Genomic DNA, 25,379 nt, shown 5'->3' with positions numbered 1-25,379 from the left:
AATTACACTGTTGACCCATCCCTAAACCCTTACCCCTACCCTTAAACCTGCCCATATCACCAAAGCTTTCCCTAACCTTACCCGTATCCACCTCAGTAGCAGAAAATGTGTTTTTCAATTCAATATGAACCCAATAAGTACATTGTTCTTATTTTTTGATGTAAGTACGTAGTAGTTAAGGTCACTTAATATAAAGTGGGACCAAATTACAACATATTAAACAGGCAACATGACTGAATAATATCCTTTTTTTTCTGAGTATAGATCAAATCTATCATCTTTAGGTGCACACTGAGTCTTTCAACCAAAATGACTTTAACTATATTTTTCTGGTTCATGCATTCCTGGAAATCAAACCATATGACCCTCGTGTTTAATCAATAGACAGAACAAAAAAATATTTTGAGAAAAAAAGCAAGCAAGTAAGTTTTGAATCCGTTGTGTAATGGATCCAGCGCTACACAAAACCAGCGTGTGACAACATGCCCCGGTCTCCAGTCTTCACTACTTACAAGCTACTACACCGATAGAAACACTAGAGGGCGAAATCCTTATTGATTCAAATCTAATATCAAACTTCTGAGTTGAATTGATGGCTTAGACTGACATTGTGATCTTTTAACCAGTTTAGTGTGGATTTGTGTAAAAGCTGTTCATGTAACGGGAACACTGAAGTATTGAATAAGAATAGGCCTGCGCATTTGTTAGCTATTCTTATTCTTTGTTATTGGTTAGGCAATTTAGATTTGTATAATTTATGTACTTGTATAATAATGAATAGTAAATATATGTGTAATAATAATGAAAGTGTGTCATTTTGTTGAAAATCGAACCCCTCCTCGAAAGTTCTCGGTAGCGCGCGCGTGAGGGTGGCGCGCGCCTCCTTTCGCTCAGACCCGTTACTCACGAGACGCAGATCAGACGGACGGAAGATGAAGCGAAAAACACGAGAAAAACACGGCCCAGATTCTGCGACGGGTCACGAAACGGAACCATTTCTAAGGATTTCAGTCGTCAGATGCTGGATTTCACTCATGGCGTTCACAGGTGCGTCACTTTCTGAGGGTTTGGAGAAGTTTGCGGCAGCAGCAGGTTGTTTTCTCTGTTTACAGTCCAGTTACTGCACCAGCTTTAGTTTGGGATTCTTTGAGTTATTTAGTAACAGTTCAGCGGCTCTTAGCAGCTTTATCATGTGATTCACCTTTTCAGTGTTTATTTTGGTGTGTTTGTAGTGCGTGAAAGTGAGCTGAATGTTACATATGCCAGCATTAATGATCATCTTCAGGTGTTGAAACAGTTAAAGCTGTTACAGCAGTTGGTGGATTACCATGGTAACGGTGTAAAACTGCTTACAAAGCACTTACACCTCTGTGTTTGTGGAGGTTTCTGAGCTGAAGCAGTGTAATGATGTGTGTTGATGTCTGTAATCAGCAGCTCCACTGAACATCTACTGCAGATCCGCTGGAGATTCAGTCAGATCAGTGACACTGTTTCAGTTACAGATCAGTTCTGTTCCTCCACACTGTTTACTGGAAGAGATGATATTCCCATCTCTCCTTAAACCATCTCTTTACTTTCACTTCACAGCAGATGATAGACAGAAGAAAGAAAAAATACAAAAACATTGTTCTTTCTATTTAATAATTCCACCTGAAACTGTGATTTCAGAATACTGGACATTATTATAATCAGCATTTTGTTACAGAACAAGTTTTAACAGCAGTTTAATTTGATGAATTACAGAGTTTAGAACTTAAAAAGCCTGTCAAGTAAAATAAATGAATAAAACCCCTAAATCTTAAACCCTTTCTTATCAAACACATGGTCTGCTCCCTTACTAGTGAACACTCCCTGCTGCTGTCTTCTGTGTGAATCCCGCAGGTCGAATTTAAAGCAGCTGTTTCTGGGTGTGTGTTCGTTTATAAACCCACAATCTGAGAGAAACTCTCGTTCACTGACCAGATTGATAGCAGATATTCAGAAGCTCAGAGAAAACGTGAGAGTGTGTGTGTGTGTGTGCGCGTGCATGGAATGTGTTTGTTCATAGTTTCATTATCTATTTTCAAATGTTCACCTTGTTCATGTTGAGTCAAATTTCCCTCAATATTTTGACTTGAGATTGCTGTACTATAAAATCATGCTGTAATTTTCAGTCCAAAAACAGCACTAATTGTTTCCAGCCTGCAGAAGTCACACTGTGAGGTCAGAATCTGCTTCATCTGAACGCTCATAATCTCTGTGATGAACTGATAACAGCAAGTCCCTCCCTACGTTTATCCGGTTTCCCTCAGAAATGTGTCTCGTAATGGAAGTCAGATATATAGTGAGCGCCGTAGCTGCTGCTGAATCAGTGATGATGATGATGATGACAGAGAGCAGCAGACAGAAACACACAGATTTGTGATGTGATGCGTGTGCTCATGTCTTCATGTCTTCAGCGGTGTCGCGGTCTGAGGCCGTGCAGGTCTCTGTTCGTGACGAGCGGCGCTTCGCGATGCTCTTCCAGTCGGTGGTTCTGCCGTGTCAGTACAGCAGCGTCTCCTCGCAGACTCCGGTCATCCAGTGGTGGTACAAGTCCTACTGCCGCGATCGCACGCGCGACGCCTTCCGCTTCCCCGACGCGCTGGCCGTCCACGGCTCTGAGCTCGGCTCCTCCGTTCACCTGGACTGCGGGGACAGCGGCCGGACGGTGCGCATCGTGGCGTCTGGACAGGGATCGTCCATCACCCTCGCCGAGCACTACAAGGGCCGAGACATCTCCATCATCAACAGTGAGTCCTTGAGTCTTCTGCTCAGAGAACATGATGGTATCTCAACAGATCTGAAGTCAAACGATGATTTGTGTCACTTTAAAGTCTCAATTATGCCATAAGTTGAAATTAGTCAACTTTTTATCTCTTAATTTTGACTTCTTAAAGGGATAGTTCACCCAAAAATGAAAATGATCCCATGTTTTACTCTCCCTCAAGCCATCCCAAGTGTATATGACTCTCTTCTTTCAGACGAACACTATCTGAGATATATTTAAATATTTTCTGGCTCTTCCAAGCTTTATGATGGGAGTGAATGAGGGGTGAGATTTTGAAGCCCAAAAATAACAGTAATCCATACGACTGCAGTGGGATAATAAAGACCTTCTGGAGTGAAGCGATGGGTTTTTGTAAGACAAATATAAATATTTAAAACATTATTAACTATAATAACTAGTACGCATCGATTTGCGGTGGAAGAGTGACCTCTGACCTGACGCATGATGTAATGACGAACGGAGAAGCACAGAGGATAGAGCAAAACAAAACACCGGTTATGAATTAAAAGTCTAAAACGAGAACTTATAAAGAGAAATGATGTAAGAGAAGAGGAGCTTGAGTTTGTCTGAACCGTGAGAGGTGTTGTGATACTCCTTCATCTGCGTCACACGTCACGTCACGGGTCACTCTTGTGTCGACTTGAGCAGAATGTGTACGGCCGTCCACCGTAAGATAGTTATTTATAAAGTTATAAATATGGATATTTTTCTTACAAAAACCCATCGCTTCACTTCAGAAAGCCTTTATTACCCCACTGGAGTCTTTATTAACCCCCATTCACTGCCATTATAAAGCTTGGAAGAGCCAGGATATTTTTAAATATAACTCCGATTGTGTTCGTCTGCAAGAAGACTACATACGTGTTTGGGGGCTCGTCCGGGATATTACATGTCCATTGTCATATACACGTAAGATGGCTTGAAGGTGAGTAAATCATGGAGTAATTTTCATTTTTGGGTGAACTATCCCATTTCAATAATGATAACTATATCAGCTCATGATATCGCTCTGTTTATTATAAGTGCTGCAGTTTTGTCGTTGGTCTCTTTAAATGCTCCGGCTCTTTAAAGCAGGATGGATTCTGATTGGCTGTCAGTGTTTTTATCATTCATCAAGTGGAAAAAATCATTCTCTAAAGTGATCCCAACGATGTCTCTCTGCGCCGTTATCATTATGAATGATTGAATGATATGAGAATGATTTTTAGACCTATATCTTTATCATTACTGTCATCGTCCTTGTGTGTCGTAATTTCAATGGACATCTTCGTTTAATCTTCGTTTAGTGTTTCACTGAAGAAAGAAGACAGTAAATGATGACCGAATGATGATTTCTGGTTGAATTGAGCTTGTAGATGTCTGTAAGTTTCACCATTGAAAAACTGCTTTACTGAATCAAGTGCAGAATATTGATTTTTTTTATTTTTTTTAAACCACTAATGGTTTATTTCGGTGAACTTGAGTCGAGTTTTGAGATCTGACGGATCAGACTCAGATCCTGCTGCTGTTAGTGGACTGAAGCGTTCAGAGACTCTTCAGAGTTTGAATAGAAGCGCGAGACAGGCGCTCACGATTGATAGCAGCACATTTACCCAGCATTCATTCAGAGCTGAAATACTGCTTCACATTTACTGTGTGAAACAGGAGGGATTTTTGTGCTTCTCCCAGGAGTCTCACACACACACTCACACACACTCACACACACACACACACACACACACACACACACACACACACACACACACACACAGTGATTTACAGTCAAACTTGAACGTATTGAGTTTGGGCCTGAGGCATCATGGGAACGGCAGGCTGATATCAGAGGGATCTGAACCCAACCCCCCCGACTAACAGGGAACGTTATGGCAAGGTTCTCTCAAAGTTATGAACAAAGTAACATTAATAGAATGTTTCTTCAGAGTTATCTGGTCTTTAATAATGTTCTCAAAACGTTAGCACAAGAACATTATTTATACATCGTTCAAGGAACTTTTTTCTGAAACATTTTAGTTGGACGTTCGTTTAACATTTTTTAAATGTTGCTACTTAAGTAATGTTTTCTTTATGTTTGAAGAATGATAAAATGGAATTTTCCTTTAACGTTAAAAGAATAAAGTCAGAAACACAGGAAATAGAGTCATCGGTGTCTCTCAGTGTGTTCGGGTCATTACTGACCGGTTCATGTAAATCCAGCTGATTGAGACGCACCCAGTTTCTCCCTCCTCACAGGAAGTGCTGCTCATTGTACCGACGGTTTCCTCTTCCTGAAATTACTCTGTTTACTCGCTCCAGCGGCCGCAGGAATGACCGAATCCCTCCCTCATCAGACACTACAACTCCTCACAATGATCCAACCGTCATTATCAGACTGTAAAGAGTGATTTTTTTAGTTTACTGTGAGCATCATGTGAAGGGACCGTCAGCTTTACATGTTCGTGATTTATTAAAGATAATTCTACACAGTCAAGATCCGTGTTCAGTTACACTCGTCTCATGTGAACGTGATGTTTGAGTCATTATTAAAGGGTCAGTTCACACAAAAATGAAAATTCTCTCATTAATTTCTCTCCCTCGTGTCGTTCCAAACCCGTAAGACTTTCATTCATCTTCTGAACAAAAAATAAATATATTTTTAATACAATCTTAAGAGATTTCTGTTCCTCCATTGAAAGTCTGTTCACCAGAACTCTGACGAGAGTAAAATAAATCCATGTTTTAATCCATGTCTTCTGAAGAGACAATCGCTTTATGATAAACAGATTTAATTTAGGCTTTTATTCACATATAAACAGTGATCAGATATGGTAGACAGAAGCTCAGACAGCGGTGAGGTTTGTTTTTGTGACCATCTTTATTTGTGTTCAGCAGCCCTGAGCCTTTCATCTCTGAGATTCATTAATAAATTCTTCATTTGTGAATGAAAGTCTTGTGGGTTTGGAATGACGTTAGGGTGAGAATTTTCTTTATTTTTGTGAACTATCCCATTAAATCTGGATTGACCAATCAGCATCCAGGACCACAAATAGCTGTCGTTGGAAAGCATGTGCCCAGTTTGAAGCATTACTCTGTTCATCTGTCTCTCCGTCTCTCAGAGGCTGACCTGCGCATCGGCGAGCTGCAGTGGGGCGACAGCGGCGTTTACTACTGTAAAGTGGTGATCTCTGATGATCTGGAGGGTCAGAATGAAGCACACGTGGAGCTGCTGGTGTTGGGTGAGCGCTCACAGGAAACAAACACACTCACGACAGGAAATGAGTCACCTGACGCTGACCTTCTCCCTGATCCAGGCAAGCTCAAACCTGCGGAAGCTTGTTTCCCCACGGAATAAAAATAAAAACTTTTTTACCACACAATTCTGCCTTTTTTCCCCACAATTGCAAGTTTATATCTCACAATTCTGAGAAATAAAGTCACAATTATGTTTGTACTGTGTGGCGGAAACAAGCTTCGGTGACTCGACCCTGACCCTGATCTGAACCTGTCGAGATGAGACGCTCCTGAAGCTCTTCTCTTCTGACAGCGAATCGTTTGAGAACGGAATCACGATCATGTGTTCAGAATCACGCTCAGGGTTTGACAGTTTCTTCACCCGCTGATGGTCAGATGGTCAGTCTGTGATGTATAATCGTTGTATTCATGTTTTCTGTGGTTAGAGAAGTTCAGAAGTTCAGCAAGAGTCAATATTTCAGTGTTGATCATAAAGTGCTCCTTTGATATAATGCTGGCTTTGAAAGTCTCTCAGCTTTATTCTGCCGATCCGACTGTGTGAAACACATGAAGAGCTGAACTGATTCACGGGTCGTGACCCCTACATTCACTGCTCTGGCAGAGATCAGCTTGGACGCTTTAGCTCATGTTGGTAGATGTCGTCACACCTTTAGTGTCTTGAGTGAAGAATTGAATCAATGTTTTGTTTCCTGTATGCAGAACATGTTGTTCATCCAACATTAAATACATGTATGGATTAAATCCTAGATTTAATGTTCCAATAATATAAAAATACATTTGAAGTTATTGATAAATTTATATTTTTCATAAATATACACAGTATCAGTTTATGTGACCTCTCTTCTCTTACGGTAATGCAGAACACTAAATGGTGATATAATGTACATCACAACGTCTGACCACACAAAGAGCCGAATCATGCGCTGCCATGGCGACGCGAGGCGTTCAGCGTCCAGCTGCGCAGCGTGACGCAGAGACTCATTGTGCAGATATGAATGGAGACAGAGACGTCGAGTGATTTACCCTTCATCTCAAGGACAGAAGTTCTTTACAGCCAGAATCTCCTCCGTGTTTCTGAGCCTAGAAATCCTTCAGGAGCAAACTGAATTAAATTTAGAGATTTCAATCAAGAAAGCAGCAGTGAAAGATGAGCCATTTCATTACAGTAATTAAAACAAAATCTCATTTCAGAGCATCAATTAAATGAAATACAATAATGATACTTCATCAGTACTTGATCAGGTAAATAATAATAATATCTTCTTTTTAAAATGTATCTTTTTTGATACCCTAAAGCTAATTATGAAAATACTCTCAACATCTGACAAGAATCTCTTCCACCAGATATCAGTCTGTGACATCCTGCATGAGGGTAATCATTCTGCCATCATTCATGCGTCATTCAAACCGGTTTGACTTTCTTTCTTCTGTGGAACACGAAAAAATATATTTTGAAAAAAGTCTCTCAGTTCACGTACTTCTGCACTATTCTGTGACGCTGTGTCATAAATAGTGTGATTAGTGTGTTCACACTGAACAGTCCAGATAGGAAATACCTGCATGATGCGCTTCATTAAACCAGAAAACGACGTGTGAATGTCACTCGACTGTGTGGGCGGAGCTAACAAATAACCTTATAAACTCACACACTACACGCTTGAGTACATAGTGTATAAATGTGTCGTTTGAGACACAACTTCAGTTTCTCTTTTGTTTTTTACATACAATGAAAGTCAGCAGGTTTATCAGTGACACAGATCCCGGACAGACAGAATTCCTTACGGATTGCGCTTTAAGCCTCGAGCAGCACAGGAGGTCTTTCCTGTTTCCTGTGAGCGATCAGAGCTCCTGCCTTCAGATTACAGTAGAGCTTCATTAAATGATGGATCAAGAGCAAACTGAAAAATGAGCTAAAGTAAAATAACACAGTGTGCAACAAGCATTGGGTTGAGGGGAGAACCGCAAGATATTTTTGAGAAATCAGTTACAGCTGAAGGAAAGGATTTATTTGGATTGATAGTTTCAAGAAAATTACATATTTCGAGGTGGAACAAAACGAAAGCAAAACTTCCATTAGGAACATCTCAAATGCCTCTTTGTCTGCTGATAAATGAGAGTAATGTTGTTCAGTGTCAGCGACTCTTTGACCGCGAGGATCAAACACGAGGAAGCGTTCGACTTTGATGTTTCTACAGACTCTTGTTCGTACAAACACCTCCTCACTGAGAAACTCCCAACACTGAAGATTAGAAACAGCAGGTCTAAAAGACTTGATCCGATCTGATCCGATTCAGACATCTGAACAAGCATCTGGAAGGATTCAGTGTGTTTACATGTGTGAAAGCAGTGATCAGTTGTTTGGTTATCAGCGCTGGAATCTCGTGTTGTTGCTGCTTTACTGAATCACCGTTTTCAGAAAACTGCTGAAGAACCCGAGACTAGAAGAGACTGAGAGTTCAGAGCGAATCTTTCAATCGTTCGTGTTTCTGCTCACACACATTTCAGCTGATCTTCTCTCTGTTTGCACACGATTCCTCTTCCTCCGCGCTCACGCTCTGCTTCACCTCCATCTCTCTCTCTCTCTCTCTCTCTCTCTCGTCTGTCTCTCCAGGTCAGACAGGTTTGACCGATGATCTTCTGCCTGGCTTAAATGTGGAGATTGTTCCAGGTACGAGCTCCCAAACGCACACTAACCCTAGCCTTCCTGTCTGAGCCGCCTCACTTCCTGTTTCTAATTCTTTAATTCCCCTGTGATGTCATTTCCTGATAATCAGCTGTAAAGCATTACACTAACAAACCTGCTGTTGGATCACTGTACGCTGTGACGGATCATGTGATAACATCTGAATAATCCAGATCACCCGGACCGTGTGACGTTTCATCGTTAGGGTCGAATCAGCAGGAAACGGATCCTAAACGCAACGGAGGCTCAATCAATCAATCAATCAATCAATCAGTCCACACAAGGGCGGCAGTACCACAAATCTTTGACCTTATGGGGACATTTCTTGGTCCCCATGAGGAAAACATCTTATTAAGTTGTTTCTGAAAATGTATAAACGCAGAGAGTTTTGTGTAATGGGTACGGTTAGTGTAAGGGTCGAGAATATACAGTTTATACAGTATAAAAACCATTATGCCTATGGAATGTTCCAATAAAACATGGAACCCAGCTGGAGAAATCACAGATATCGAACTTCAGATGAAGGAGATTTGATACATCTTGATATATTTAATTGGATTATCTTGTGTCTCCTTTTGGCAGTAAAAGTACTTCTAGTAGTTCAACCGTAACCTTTTCAAAGTGCCCCGTTTCCTGAGAATGTGTGTGTTCAGATACACAGATTGTGTTTGTGAGTTTGTTGACTTCCGCAGTCTGAATCTGGTCTTCTCGTCACTCACTAACACTGAACAAACTGCCCTGAGGCCCATTAGTAAGATTTAACATGTTTAACTGCTTGATAAAGTTCTGTTGTGGCTTTAAATGAAGATTTAATTCATCTGATGGACTTTTATTTTGAACTCTGTTACTGCATTTCACATATTTGAAATTCTTTTTTTTTTTTTGACGAAATCATGTTGAATGAGTTCCACATGAAAACCAGACACATTTGGGCTGGAAATGTGTTTGACGTCCCCTCGTGGAGTGATTTATTTGGAGTGATTGTGGAACACATTCCTCATTGAAATGTGCAGCATGAATCTCCTGTAATAGACTGGAATGCAAGTTGTAATTTAAATGTAGTGTTTAATATCACACGTGTTTGCTAACTCCATCCATCCATCCATCCATTTACTAAACCCTGTGTCCAATATAGCAGAGATGTTCTGGCTTTAAAGGTGACCTATTATGCCCCATTTTACAAGATGTACAGTAATATCAGTCTCTGGTGTCCCCAGAATGTGTCTGAAGTTTGAGCTCAAAATAGCCCACAGATCATTAATTATACTTTTATTTTATTTTTGAGTGGAAGGAAAAACATGCTGTTTTAGTGCATGTATCTTTAAATGCAAATGAGCTGCTGCTCCCCGCCCCAATTTCCAGAAGAGGGCGGAGCCTGTACAACTCCAGCCTCAGATACTCTGCCAAAAAATAAAACATCTGTTTGGTTTTGATTATCATCTCTATTATCAATTATCCACGGTCAAATACACACAAGGTTATGTCAAAAACACACACAGTTCACATAAACAGTCAGATGACCTTTTTCACATTTCAAGTTTCTCAGAATCGGAAGTCGTCATAGTTGGGAAAAATGTTATAGCGGTTAACGAGAGAACACATTAAATATATTTTTTTCCATTTGCTCAAATAGCAAAAGAAAAACTCCCCAATAGTGTTTTCATAAACTTTCAAAAAGAGAAAAAAAAAATAGAGAGCGATTGATAATGGCGTTCAGAAGAGAGAAAGATGTCGTTTTTACCGTCACTCCCACAGCCGCTGATCAGAAACGCCCTCACAGCAGCGTTAACCGTTAACTAGATTTTTGTAATTTGATGCAAAGGTAATATAATACTAAGTATAGTGTTATAAATGTACCTACCTTTTTTTAAAAAATGAAAATATAAAAAACTTTGCAGGATATACGATATATTTTCACAGTCTGTAAACGTAAACAGCAGGATAAGTCGTCGTGGGCGGGGCCTATAGTGTGACGTCACATTGCATAGAAACTGCGAACTGATTATTCTGAGACGCTGCTTATGATTTTTGAGGATTAAAAAAAGGAGGGGTGGATTTTTATCATTATAGGGGGGTTGTGTTCACACAGTCGACACACATTTATGTTCAAAAGTGAATTTTGCATAATAGGTCTCCTTTAAAAATGTACATTTGTGATGTGTTTAATATTCCATGATTAGAACTGATGCTAAATGAAGCTGTTGTGAGCGTACACACTAGACTTCACACTGCGTCGGACAGTTCACTGTATTCCCGCTGGATTTCCAGCTGACCTGTTTCAGAGCGTCACTGCATGTGTGTCTGGTCTCGCTCACTGAAGCGCACGGCGCTGATGGTGTGATGGTACTGACCGGCCCGTGTTCTCTCTGCTAGAGTGGGTGTTTGTGGCCGCTGTGGTCGTGGGCAGTGCTCTGGTCATCCTGCTGGTGGGTGTTTGCTGGTGTCAGTGTTGCCCTCATTCATGCTGCTGTTACGTGAGATGCTGCTGCTGCCCAGAGACCTGCTGCTGCCCTCGACACCGTGAGTACTGCAAACACACCTGTCCACATGAGCGTCTAGAATATTCTACATACTAGTATTGCATATGAACCGGGTTCTGACGTCTGACTCAAAATCAAATAGTCTGGTTATAGTGCCACATGACTTTTGTCTCGCTCTCAAATAGTGTATGAAGCAGGAAAGGGGATCAAGACAGCAGTTCCCACACCAGTGCCCATGTTCCCTCCATACTACATACCTGGGATGCCCACCATGATGCCCATCGCCCCGCCCTCCCTCATTGACCCAAACCTGTCCACTGCACCGTCACTGGAGCACAACGGCTCGGCGAGTGAGTGCAATAGAGTCAGTGTTCGCTGCTGGTAAAAGTCTGTTTGTGACCGTGTTAGACGCTCCTAAACCACAACATGATTTACTGGCACATTATTAAATAGTTCTGACCACCGCGGTATTTCAGAGCTTGACCACAGAAGAGTGCAGAATGTGGGGCGTTTCAATAACTCAAAATGGACTGAACACACTTCAAACATATAACATATCTGACATTCAAACATATAAAGTGAAGGGGATACAGCTGAACTTCACTTTGTGACTGCAATAATAGAGATTGAACTTGAGAAATGCACCGCAGTGTGTCATATTAAATACATACAGGCCACATAAAGTTATAAATGTGAATCGACTGACAACAATGATAGAGTGAGCAAATATAAAGTGCTGCTCAGTCTCAGTCTTTCGATTGCATTCTTGATCAGTTTAGTTACATTCTGATGGTTCTTCGAGTTCAGATCGAGTCACATGACCCCTGAAATAATATAATAATTTAACATCCAATATTAGTCCAAACATTCTCCCACAAGCAGGAGCTAAAATATATATAGTATATATTTTTATTAGTATATATAAAAATAAAATTGTGGTTTATATGTTGCTTGCAAAAAATAGTCAGAATTCAGGACTTTAAAGTGGCCTGTCTGTTTCCCGAATTACCAAAAACAATATTCTTACAGCACACACACATGATGTATCTCCTGTAGTGCGGAGTGGTTTCCATCTGCAGTCGGTGTCAGATCAGAGTTCTCTGAAGGTGCTGCAGTACGTGGAGAAGCAGCTCGCTCAGTTCAACCCGTCTCAGACGCTTAGCAGCAGCCGAGACAGTAAGACACAAACTCCATTCCCAATGCCGTTTGACCACTGCACGCGATCCACTGCATGACCTACTGCACATGATCCACTGCACACGATCCACTGCACATGATCCACTGCACACGATCCACTGCACATGATCCACTGCACATGATCCACTGCACATGATCCACAGCACATGATCCACTGCACACGATCCACTGCACACGATCCACAGCACACGATCTACTGCACACGATCCACTGCACATGATCCACTGCACATGATCCACTGCACATGATCTACTGCACACGATCCACTGCACACGATCTACTGCACACGATCCACTGCACATGATCTACTGCACACGATCTACAGCACACGATCTACTGCACACGATCCACTGCACACGATCCACTGCACATGATCCACTGCACAAGATCCACAGCACATGATCCACTGCACACGATCCACTGCACAAGATCCACTGCACACGATCTACTGCACACGATCCACTGCACATGATCCACTGCACAAGATCCACTGCACACGATCCACTGCACACGATCCACTGCACACGATCCACTGCACAAGATCCACTGCACACGATCCACTGCACACGATCTACTGCACATGATACACTGCACACGATCCACTGCACACGATACACTGCACAAGATCCACTGCACATGATCCACTGCACATGATACACTGCACACGATCCACAGCACACGATCCACTGCACACGATCCACTGCACATGATCCACTGCACACGATCCACTGCACAAGATCCACTGCACACGATCCACTGCACACGATCTACTGCACATGATACACTGCACACGATCCACTGCACACGATCCACTGCACATGATCCACTGCACATGATCCACTGCACATGATCCACTGCACACGATCCACTGCACAAGATCTACTGCACACGATCTACTGCACACGATCCACTGCACACGATCCACTGCACAAGATCCACTGCACACGATCTACTGCACACGATCTACTGCACACGATACACTGCACACGATCCACTGCACATGATCCACTGCACACGATCCACTGCACACGATCCACTGCACATGATCCACTGCACAAGATCCACTGCACATGATCCACTGCACACGATCCACTGCACACGATCCACTGCACACGATCCACTGCACACGATCCACTGCACACGATACACTGCACAAGATCCACTGCACATGATCCACTGCACATGATACACTGCACACGATCCACTGCACACGATCCACTGCACACGATCCACTGCACATGATACACTGCACACGATCCACTGCACATGATACACTGCACATGATCCACTGCACATGATCCACTGCACAAGATCCACTGCACATGATACACTGCACACGATCCACTGCACATGATACACTGCACATGATCCACTGCACATGATCCACTGCACAAGATCCACTGCACATGATACACTGCACACGATCCACTGCACATGATCCACTGCACATGATACACTGCACACGATCTACTGCACATGATCCACTGCACACGATACACTGCACACGATACACTGCACATGATCCACTGCACACGATCCACTGCACACGATCCACAGCACACGATCCACTGCACACGATCCACTGCACATGATCCACTGCACATGATCCACTGTACATGATCCACTGCACACGATACACTGCACACGATCCACTGCACACGATCCACTGCACATGATCCACTGCACACGATCCACTGCACACGATCCACTGCACATGATCCACTGCACACGATACACTGCACACGATACACTGCACACGATCCACTGCACATGATCCACTGCACACGATCCACTGCACATGATCCACTGCACATGATCCACTGCACACGATCCACTGCACACGATCCACTGCACACGATCCACTGCACATGATCCACTGCACATGATCCACTGTACATGATCCACTGCACACGATCCACTGCACACGATCCACTGCACACGATCCACTGCACACGATCCACTGCACACGACACACGATCCACTGCACACGATCCACAGCACACGATCCACTGCACACGATCCACTGCACACGATCCACTGCACACGATCCACTGCACACGATCCACTGCACACGATCCACTGCACACGATCCACTGCACATGATCCACTGCACATGATCCACTGCACATGATCCACTGCACATGATCCACTGCACGCGACACACGATCCACTGCACACGATCCACTGCACACGACACACGATCCACTGCACACGATCCACAGCACACGATCCACTGCACACGATCCACTGCACACGATCCACTGCACACGATCCACTGCACATGATCCACTGCACACGATCTACAGTGAATTACACTGCACATGATCCACTGCACACGATCCACTGCACACGATCCACTGCACATGATCCACTGCACACGACACAAGATCCACTGCACACGATCCACTGCACACGACACACGATCCACTGCACACGATCCACAGCACACGATCCACAGCACACGATCCACTGCACACGATCCACTGCACACGATCCACTGCACACGATCCACTGCACACGATCCACTGCACACGATCCACTGCACACGATCTACAGTGAATTACACTGCACATGATCCACTGCACACGATCTACAGTGAATTACACTGCACAGCACACTCCACGTCTCCTCTTCTCTATTTTCCTGTGTGAAGATCTGCATGCTTGTCTCTGAATTTCTCGTGGTCTTTAAGTCCTTCATTCTTCACTTTTTTTCCACATTCTTCAGCCTTTTCATATAGTACTGTAAATTCTGCTTTGTGTTCCTGGAATAAATGAGGATAAGATGCAAAAACAACAGCGGAGAAATAAATGCCAAATATTGTAATGTCAAATAATTGTGGTGCACAGAATGAAAAGAGGTTGTCCCTCAGAGATGCTGATTTCTGCTTGTTTGCAGCCTGCAGTATGTCCGAGCTGAGTTCATTACATGATGCAGAAACGGACTTCCGTCAGACCTATCGACAAGTACAGAAAAAGGCTCTACCAGCCATCCCTGACCTCGATGACCCCGCTGACCTCCGGAACACCGATTTATCTCCCGTTCACGAGGGCAGATACACACGACAGCCACAGCACAGAAATCATGTGGCGGAAGACAACCCCAGGTAATAGAAGGATAAGATGTAGATAAATCTCATCGCTTGACTGAATACACACTGATTGGTTTAATAGTTGACATCGGTTCACGACTTTCCTCTCCAGGTGGAACCCTCGCTCGGAGCACCTGCAGAGGAAGGCTTTCCTGGAACGCGGACGGACTGGATCTTTGGATGAGCTGGAGGAGTTTGCGATGACATATATGCAGCGAGGACGACACGGCGACCTGGAAAACAGGGAGGACGACTACAGAGCTCACGAACGGGAGCGTGAGAGGGAAAGAGAGCGAGAACGGGAGCTAGAACGGGATCGCTATCCATTTTATTGTTCCAAACGTTACTCTCCAAAGGCCAGTCCGGTGAGACGCCCGCCCAGCCCTCCGCCCCTACCTGGGAAAAGGCGGGACACGTGGGACAACGATCAACCCCAACGGGATCCACGAGAGCGGGATCAGAGAGCTTCCAGTGGTATGGGGAGCAGAAGAGACTACGATGATGCCCTTCTCAACAGTTTATTGGAGCGTAAAGCTAAAGCTGGGAAGAGCGGTTCTTCAAAATTGGGCCGGACCGAAGAGGACTCGGACACGCCTTCCAGAAACAGCTCCAAAAAGACGAGTGAGCGTTTCCACAGCAGGTCTCCAAGCAACCAGTCGCCTCGCCAGCGGACGGCAGAGGATAATGAATCCTTGCCACCCTACACAGAGAAGGAACTGGAGCGTTCCCGTGGAGCAGAGTCCGGACAACAGCCTTTCTGCTACACGCGCTCCGGCTCTACGCCGAGTGGGCAGGAGGAGCAGAACCGCCCTCGTAAAGTGGTGAGTTATCTGTAGGACTCTGTGTGAGTTTGTTGTTCCTCCTCACAGCACTGCGGTCTGCGTTTGTCTCGCATGTAAATGGATGCGCTGGTGCAGTGAAAGAAAAGCAGCGAGGTTGAAGCCTTAGAAAGGCTTTTGAAAAGGTCTTCAGCCATTTGAAGTATGTAGTCCTGAAACACTCCAACACAATTCGTAACATTATTGGAAAAATTCCTATTTAAAAAAGAGACCTCAAGAATTAAAGATCCTTAATTAAGAGAGAAATCAGAACGTTATGAATCCAGTTTCACCAGAGAAGCACTCTATAAGATTTCCTCTTGCAGTCATCATCCTTACCATTTATTTCATTCATATCTCTTATAGACGTTTTTTGATGAACAAAGTGCGCAGTTTGATTCCGACCTAGGTCTTTCGATCACGGTTCGATTTGCACCTCGATTTGACCACAGAAAATAACCTGTACACAGGTAACAAGAACAAAATCAAACATCTCTGCCTGCTTGCTGCTTAATTCCTCCCCAAAATGTGTTTGGATCACAGCTAAAACAGTGTATGAACTCTAACACGACTAACGACAGAAACGTTGAAAAAGAAATATTCAAAGGTCGGGCATTGATAAAATGTGTGTAGCAAAAATAAAGTCAAACATCATGAAAGACAGTAAATGTAGAGTTTGCTTCACTGCGCGTGAGTGATCGATCTGCAGAAGATCTTCCCACCCGTCCTTCAGTTTGTAGAAACTCTGTTACGCCTCGTCTCGCCCGCGGGCGTCCACTGTAAGACGCTTTCTCTGCCTTTTGCTTTTATAAACACAATCATTTGACCTTCTCGTCATCATTGAATGAGATGCGCTCACCAGAGACTCCTGCAGAAGCTCCATTTGTGCTCATGAATACAGATGGAAATCTTATTGAGTGCACTCGGAGAATCATGCAGCTTTTATATTTTGTATTTCTTTTTCTGTGTAATGTAACCTGTCCAGTCCTAATAATTCCAGAATAATCACTGACAGCGCTTCACCTGCGACTCTGTGCGCTCTCACTGCCTGACCACACTAACCTGCTGTGACTGACCGGCTCGCGCTCCTTCTGCTCACTCTTCTGTCCTCTCTTTGAACAGAGCACTCTTCTGAGCAGAGACTCGCTTATAGTGTGATGTCCTCACACACACACACACACGAGGACGTCGCCACGCTTGCAAACACACTCCAGCTTCACCGGCCCTGCGGAGCTCCAGCGCTGCGGAACGAAGGTTTGTGGGTCTGAAATATGTTTTACAGTAACTTCCCCTAAAATGGGTCAGCGTTGACTGAAAGTATCAGTATTCATTCACGAGGTACGCAGAGACTCTGTGTTCGACGAAAACATTTCCCGCACTGTGGAATGACGACGTTTACATGTTGCTGGACTTTATATATGAGGTTTATTTCACGCGTATATAATCTCAAGCTGCTCCGTATGAATGGAGATGAAACTTTGCTAAATTGTTACATTCTGATGAAATGTATCGATAAACACATTCATAACTGCTGTGCCAGATAACTAATGATGTGCTGCTTTTGCACAAGATATTAATATCATTGCAGATCTTGTTATTCTCAAGGTTTTATCAGTATTATACGATTTTCAAGTTAACAAATGATAATATTGTGTATTTTTGGGAAGGACACTGGTGTTCATGGAAAGCTGAGCAAAACTGTTTAAAGATTACAGGAAGTCATTTGGTTTCAGAATGATCATGTTTATCTCATCATGTTAGTATTTTCATTTACTGACTGCTAGATTTCACTGAATGTGCTGATTTCTGAATCGCTCTGCAGCAGATACAGTCAGAGTAGTGCGGTTAGTTCAGGATCCCCTCAGACGTCACAGTATAATGTGAAACACTTCAGGCTCAGCCGGCGTTAGTGTGTGTGTGTGTCGACGCGTGACGTCACCGGACGATGATCTCATCAGGCGCTTCTGAACGACGCGTGTGTGTTTCTCTCAGACTGACGTCACTGTTTACACTCTGGTGTTCTGTTGCCTTCAAATAGTTGTTTGTTACTCAAGTCAGTCTTATCAAACAAAACACTATTTTATCCCAATACTTGAGAAAATGGTTAATATAATTACAATTGTGCCTTTGAGGACTGAAAATCATTTGTATACAACTTTGTTTACATTTTGTATGTTTTCACATTTATTGCCTTATGAAATGTGTATATTAGCTGTATGCAGACTCAAATTATGTTAATAACTACATCATCAAATGAATTTCAGTAAAAACTTGACAAACACTTCTAATGGACTCATTTTGCTCTTTTTCTGTAGTGTCACATTATTGCTGCAGCTTTATGACTCTTACACACTATGTAGTGTGTGTCGGTGTAAGTCAGTATTTGTGAGTGTGAGTCATGAGCTCTTTGTTTATTGTTTAGACGATACTGACACACACACACACACACACACTCAAACACATCAGTTACAAACACACACACACACACACACACACACACACACAGAGTCTACATGAGGACATACTGTGGACTTCTGTTATTTTTATATGAAGTTAATTATGAGCACAGGCTCCAGGCCAGTTCACACTGACCATCAAGGACAATCACCTCATTACAGTCTGTCACTTCTCAGACATTCCCAGACCTGATCATACGGGACTGAATGTGTTCAGTCGGAAAAACAAGCACATACTAACAGCAACAGACGTTTCTTTGGGTTTTTTCGGATCAGTGCGTTTCCCTCTCGGCGTCTGTCGTCGAGTCATTTTCACACATGAGGACGTCCCCGAATGGCTTCAGAGGGGGCTTTTGTCTGATTTAGCTCACTTCTGGGGACAGTTTTGTCCCCAAACTAAACACACACACTTCTCACGCGCTGCCAGAGCCGCTCAATCCATCGTCTGGCCTGTGTTTGTGGACTCCAGGATTCCCTGCGGCCGTGAGAGGGTTTCTGCAGGAAGACGGCTGGACGACTCGCTCTCGGTCAGGATCACACTCGGCTCATGTCTCAGATTAAACTGAAAAACAGACCTGACATTAAGGTCTCTGTCCCTCACGCACTCATTCTGATGTTCTTATATTAAGTGTCACACCTGCTCTGATGATCTGCGAGATTACTGACAGACTGAAGGTGATTTTTCTGCTGTATGTCTGTCGACTGACACGAACACTTCAACACAGACACTGAAGCTCCACAGACATCAGGGTCCGTTCCACTCTTCTGGGGGTCAAAGGTCACTGCACCTCTCTGGATGTCATGGGTGGAGCTTTAAGGTCTGTCACATCCTAACCTGACCCCTGTATGTGGCTGAAGCTCCACCCATCGACCGCATGTCAAACCGCACTGAGATTCTGACGCCACCTGCTGGCGACACGAGGAACTTCTTCCACCTCACTGATCTGAAATCACGTGCTGGACGTTTAGACTATCAACAAGCGAACAACACACTATAATATCGTTTGTATATTATGTTGATATTAACATACTATTTATTCAAATACTTTCACTAAAAGCCTCATGTGTTTCAGTGTTCTGCTGTAAAATCCTCAGACTCTCTCAGGATCACAGGATTCTTCAAACACGAGTTTGATCTGGATTGAGTTTCTCCATGATGCATGAACTCAATTCCTCAAAGCCTGTTATAACGACAATGAAATCACGATCAAAGACTCAGACCAACTCTTCTAGAGCACACAGCGGTTTCACATCTGTCCTGAAGCAGCAGCGCGGATCGTGTAGTTTCTCAGGATGGTCGTTACCTGTGCGCATGCGCGTCATGATACACCTGATTTGGGGTGGAGTAATGATGATGACGATGACGATGAAGGAGGAGGAAGAGGAGAGCGGAGGAAACACAAGCCGGTGTCTGGGAGGGTCACAACTTCACGTTAAAGCGTCTTATGAGATGAAATGCAGTGTTGAAGGAGCTGCTCATCCGTGACTGTGTCGCTTTTACTCTCGCGCTGGTTTCGGTTCGCGTTCGCTGGAGTTTCATCGGCTCATCATGAGGAGGATGATCGTGTCGGTGCTGCTTCTGAGTGTCCTGATCTCAGGTGAGCCGGAACCTCTCTCACACACACACACACACACACACACACACACACACACACACACACACACACACACACACACACCTGTTCAGTTCAGGGCGAGAAAACCAATAATTCAGTGACACTGTGAAGGTTGATCAGTGGAACAGGTAACAGTGTGTCACCTGTGGAGCGCGTCCGTATCGATCACGTGACCACTGTTGACATCATTCCAATTAAAAATGTACAAATATTGAAACAATGACGAAATATAAATGTTCAAAACGCCTTAAAACACTCAAGAGTAAGACATTATGGAATCTATAGAAAATAAAAATGAAAACAAATAAATAATCAAACTTATAAATGCAACTCTCAGCTGATCATAAATGTTTATTTGAAATCCAAAAGATTCAAAGAGATGAAGTTTAAAGGAATATTTTTCTGAATATTTCTCTTTACAAACACTGAAACTCAGTTTGTTTGGAACCAGAGAAGAATTTCCTGCTCTTTGTGTGATTTCCAGTTTTACAGGTTTGACAGCCTGTGTGTTTCTGTTTAACTTACACACACACACACACACACACACACACACACACAGACAGTTTCTCTTTAAAGAAAGACACTTAATTTTCAGTAATATTATAGTTTTAACCACACTGACACTATCAGATGAGAACAAAACTTGATCTGAATAATGATTTTGTCTTTTTAGATCTGAATGCGTCTCATATTTGATGAAGTTAGCGTCACTGATTCTGTTATTTTCCTGTTTATCACTGTGAAGCTGCTTTGAAACGGACCATAGAAATAAAGCTGACGTTCTCCTCTGTTGTTTCAGGGATTCTGTCGATCCAGGTCACTCTCACTGAGACAGAGAGACGCACGACTCTCTTTGCGTCGGTCGTCTTGCGCTGTGATTATTCCACCTCTGCACAGCTTCAGAACGTGATGGTCACGTGGAAGTTCAAGTCCTTCTGCAAAGATCCAGTTCTGGACTATTACTCCACAGGTAGAGCTTCATGATCTCAGGGCTGGAAGCGTCTGTATTGGGCTGAGTGGATCGGCGTGTGCAGATTCACCATCCCGATCAGAAGAACATGTTTTGGATTGAACTATTATTATGTTGAACGGCAGACGTTGTTGATGTGCTAACATACTAATATGCGTCTGTTGTTCTGCAGCGTATCAGTCCGCCCTTCAGCTGGGTCAGGATCCTGCCAATGACTGCGTGGACTCGCAGCGCACCGTCCGAACCGTGGCTCAGAAACTGGGATCCAACGAGGCGGTGCTGGGCGCCGAGTACAGAGACCGCAAAGTCTACATTCAGAACAGTGAGTTGATGCACAATGCTGAAGAATGAGATTTCACTTCAGTGTCTGAATGTTGACGGACTCTGAACACACAAACCTTCAGCTTCGGTTCAGTTTCTCTACTGTAAAGTGACCCAACTGATCAATCCCACTAGTTCCATGAATGATTATTGTTTTGATTGTCCAGATATGACGCTTTTCTGATTCCTCTGACTGTATGTGTTGAACAGAGGCGGATCTGGTCATCAATGAGGTGATGTGGTGGGACAACGGGATGTATTTCTGTGCCGTGGAAGCGCCTGGAGACACAGTCGGAGACTCGGACAAAGAGATGAAGCTGATCGTGTACCGTAAGTCCCGATTACTAATGTGTCCGCTAAACGCGGGAGAATCATCATTTGGCAGATGCTTTTAAGCAAAGTGACTTAAATTGCACCGAAGGTCAATATTTTATCAGTTCATGCATTCCTGGGAATCGAACCCATGACCCTGTGTTGCGAGCGCCACGATCCGCCGTCTGAAGGAGTGTTCTGTTTGTTGCGTTAGACTGGCTGACGGTGCTGCTGATCGTGTTGGGCGCGCTGATGCTCATCATCCTGCTGTGCGTGTGCTGCTGTCAGTGCTGTCCGCAGAAGTGCTGCTGTTACGTGCGCTGCCCCTGCTGTCCCCAGACCTGCTGCTGCCCCGAGAAGGGTTCGTACCGACGCCACCCCGCCCGCTCCCTCACGCAGCACGCTAGCGCCACAACTCACTGTGTTTGTGTTGATGTGTTTAGCGGTCATGCAGCACCGGATGATGAAGGAGGCGCAGAAGGCCATGACGCCGTGGATGAACGGACAGCCGCTCTACGCACCCATGAGCAACCACAGCTCCTCCTACCAGATGAACCCCATGCTGTACGCAGGTCAGTCCAACACAGGCATCCCTCTGAGTCTGGGACGGGTTTCCAGCTCAAACAGGTTCAGCAAGGAGAATTCATGAGGAACTGATTGGATGGTCTCTTATCGTGGCTTCAGAATAACATTTCCTGATCATTTTCTCAGCCTCATGTCATCCAAGAAGCTCCAAATGTTTGTGTGTTCTTCTAACTCTGTCTGTTTTCCCTCGTCAGGTTCAGCATCAGGGAAGGGTCACATGACGCCGGTTCCGCTGCCGCCTCCACACATGTCCGTTAACATGCCGCCTCCCAGCATCCACGGCAACGGCAGCGTTCACGGGACCAACCAGGTGCTGGACTATCTGGAGGGTCAGGTGCGCGGCATGGATGTGAACGCCCCGCTCCTACAGCCGCAGCACATGCCGTCCCCTCCGCTGCACATGCCGCCCCCTCCGCAGCACATGCCGCAGCACGTCCCCTTCTCCGCCGGCCCTCCCAGCATGCTCTCCGGCCTGGACGACGGTCCCGCCTCACGCAGGTTCCCGTCCGGGTCACGAGGGGCAGGACGCTCCAGCGGCTCGTCGGCCTACGGCGCCTCGCACCGCTACCCTCGGCCGGTCATCCCGCGCAGCTACAGCCAGGAGGACGTCCTGGACGGCCGGAGCCGGTCCGGAGGATTCCGTCCTCGCTCGCGATCCAGGGACGATCTGCTGGCCTACGATCCCCGAGGCCCGTCCAGGCGGGACGATTATTCTCCTCTGCCCCGCCGCGGCTCGTGGAGCTCGGCCAACGAGGAGGACAGCAGACGCGGAGGCGCCCGAGGAGCTCGGGGAGGCGGATTTTCCGATCATCCACCCACTTACAGCGAGTACGAGCCCGGGAAGAAGCCAGTCAAGCGGCCGGAACGCTTCTCTGTAAGAGTCTGAGCGGCTCACGCGTTCACTAACACTGTCAGTCTCTCTCAAACTAACACGTCTGGTGCTCTGGTGCCGTGAGTAGATCCAAACGTCTGCAGCCACACTGGAAATGTAAATGGATGTAAGATGAATGCTTTCTTTCTCATTCAGATCTTAAAGGAGACCTATTATGCAAAATTCACACAGTGTTTACACAATTTACATGGCGTTTGCATATAACTGTGTGTTCACAATCAGCCTATAATGGTAAAAATCCACACACTCCTTGTTTATATTCCCCATAAATCATAAACAGTGTCTCAAAATGAGTCGTTCATGGTTTCTATACATTGTGATGTCACAGTGTAACAGGCCCCGCCCATGACTCTGCCCTATTAGCATAGCTCCTCCCCTGAGTGAGCAGCACACAGTGGCCATGTTTATGGAGTGGAAACGCAAGAACGTCTCCGCTAAGAGATAAACGATCTTCTGTGATGTTCTGCTGTTGGCTGTAATCGATGAAAATCAAACAGGTTTTTTCATTACACTGCGCTGCTTTTCTAGGCGCTCGCATCTTTAACGACATGCCGCACAGGAAACGGCTCGACTTCTTGACACCTTGTGTTTTCAGCTGCCCGTGTCTCATGTTTTAGACGTGAAAATGTCTCCTAATGGGAGGAAAAAGAAAATAATGGGAAAGCAGCGCAGTGTAATGCAAAAACACTTTCTCTGAGATGTTAAAGCTCCACCCTCTTCTGGGAAGGGGGCGAGGAGCAGCAGCTCATTTACATTTAAAGATACACACATGAAAACTGTGTTATTGCTTCCGCTTTAAAAGGGGCAGTTGGGGCATGATATCATAAATGATCTGTGGGGTATTTTGAGCTGAAACTTCAGACACTTTCTGGAGTCACTTTAGATGTACATTACATCTTGTGAAAGAGGCATAATAGATCCCCTTTAAAGTAAACATGAGAACACAGAACAGTGAATTTGTCAGTAACTGATCATGTGACTGTTTGTACAGATGTCAGATGTTGTTCTTCCACTGCAGATCTTTATCATCTCAGGTCGTGCTGAACATGATCATCAGGTTTAGTTCTCGGAGCTCCAGTGCAAATACTGCTTCCTTTACCAACTGAACTTAAGGGTTTTAAATGAACTATTTTCTGTATTTTGCCAAAAAAAAAAGAGATGATTTTCAGTAGTGGTGTGTGACGTTTGGACCCTCCGCACAGATCCTGATCAGAGACTGGTGAGATCTTCTGTCGTTGATGTTAATGTCGCTCTGCTCTTCTTCTGCAGGATAAGAGTTCTCGCAGCGGCACCAGCATCGTCATCTGAGGACCAGCGTCTGTTCATGAACACAACTGCTTTTACAGAACATATTTGAAGGATGTGATTCTCTGAACAGATCGAGGATTTCTTTGTTTTATATTTTTGTGCAGATCAGTTTATACACTTGTGTGAATATGAATGAATATCCTCTTCTAGCACGTGTGTGACATTAGCTGTGGCGTTTCTTGGGTTTGAGGATTTATCTGTGTAAATATCATGTCTTTTGTGTCAATATATTTATTCATATATTGATTTTTTTTTAGCAACCACAGCATATAATGCAATATAACGAAGAATTAGGTTGAGATTCTGAAATGTTAATTATCATGTCCATAATAAGTTATTCATTGTGATTAGTGATCACTAATGTGATAGTTTTGAACTCGCTTCAGTGTTTATCTGAATAACTGAACAGCCTCTGTAATGATTGTTTCGTATATGAAGGACTGTCTGTTAATATTTTGTCTTTACATGCATCTTATGTGGACAGAATTCTTTTCCACTTGCATAAATAAATCTGCGAAAGCAGCATATGCTGACATGTTATTTGAGTTCATCATCATCACAACAGTCTCTTCATGCCTTCAGCTGTGACACACACGCGGTCAGGTCGTTGCCG

The 25,379-nt window shown here is 44.2% G+C and overlaps 1 protein-coding gene across 9 annotated transcripts; it reads left to right on the top strand.

The window, feature by feature from the left end:
• Positions 1 to 675: 675 nt before the first annotated feature.
• ildr1a (immunoglobulin-like domain containing receptor 1a) lies at positions 676 to 25,267 on the top strand. Of its 9 annotated transcripts, none has more exons than XM_067405150.1 (12): positions 676 to 1,092; positions 2,439 to 2,771; positions 5,902 to 6,021; positions 11,094 to 11,240; positions 11,386 to 11,550; positions 21,178 to 21,348; positions 21,521 to 21,670; positions 21,880 to 21,999; positions 22,196 to 22,342; positions 22,425 to 22,553; positions 22,761 to 23,476; positions 24,728 to 25,267. In XM_067405150.1, the coding sequence occupies exons 1-11, from the start codon at positions 933 to 935 to the stop codon at positions 23,450 to 23,452; spliced, it is 2,334 nt and encodes a 777-aa protein (XP_067261251.1). In that variant the 5' UTR covers positions 676 to 932; the 3' UTR covers positions 23,453 to 23,476; positions 24,728 to 25,267. The 9 variants fall into 9 exon arrangements, with proteins under 9 accessions (XP_067261251.1, XP_067261250.1, XP_067261252.1 ...); XM_067405149.1 differs by having other exon boundaries at positions 22,761 to 23,440; positions 24,728 to 25,265; XM_067405151.1 differs by having other exon boundaries at positions 676 to 1,047; positions 22,761 to 23,440; positions 24,728 to 25,264.
• Positions 25,268 to 25,379: the final 112 nt, after the last annotated feature.

This window comes from Chanodichthys erythropterus, chromosome 12 (assembly GCF_024489055.1).
Source record: "Chanodichthys erythropterus isolate Z2021 chromosome 12, ASM2448905v1, whole genome shotgun sequence".
In the NCBI taxonomy this organism is placed as follows: domain Eukaryota; kingdom Metazoa; phylum Chordata; class Actinopteri; order Cypriniformes; family Xenocyprididae; genus Chanodichthys; species Chanodichthys erythropterus.
Note: the sequence above shows the minus strand (reverse complement) of the source record. Positions and strands in the feature narration are given on the sequence as shown.

Coding starts and splice junctions, on each gene's coding strand:
- ildr1a (XM_067405149.1), top strand. CDS start 933: ATGAAGCGAAAAACACGAGAAAAACACGGCCCAGATTCTGCGACGGGT. Junction 2,772..5,901: donor AGACATCTCCATCATCAACA/GTGAGTCCTTGA, acceptor TCCGTCTCTCAG/AGGCTGACCTGCGCATCGGC. Junction 11,241..11,385: donor CTGCTGCTGCCCTCGACACC/GTGAGTACTGCA, acceptor GCTCTCAAATAG/TGTATGAAGCAGGAAAGGGG.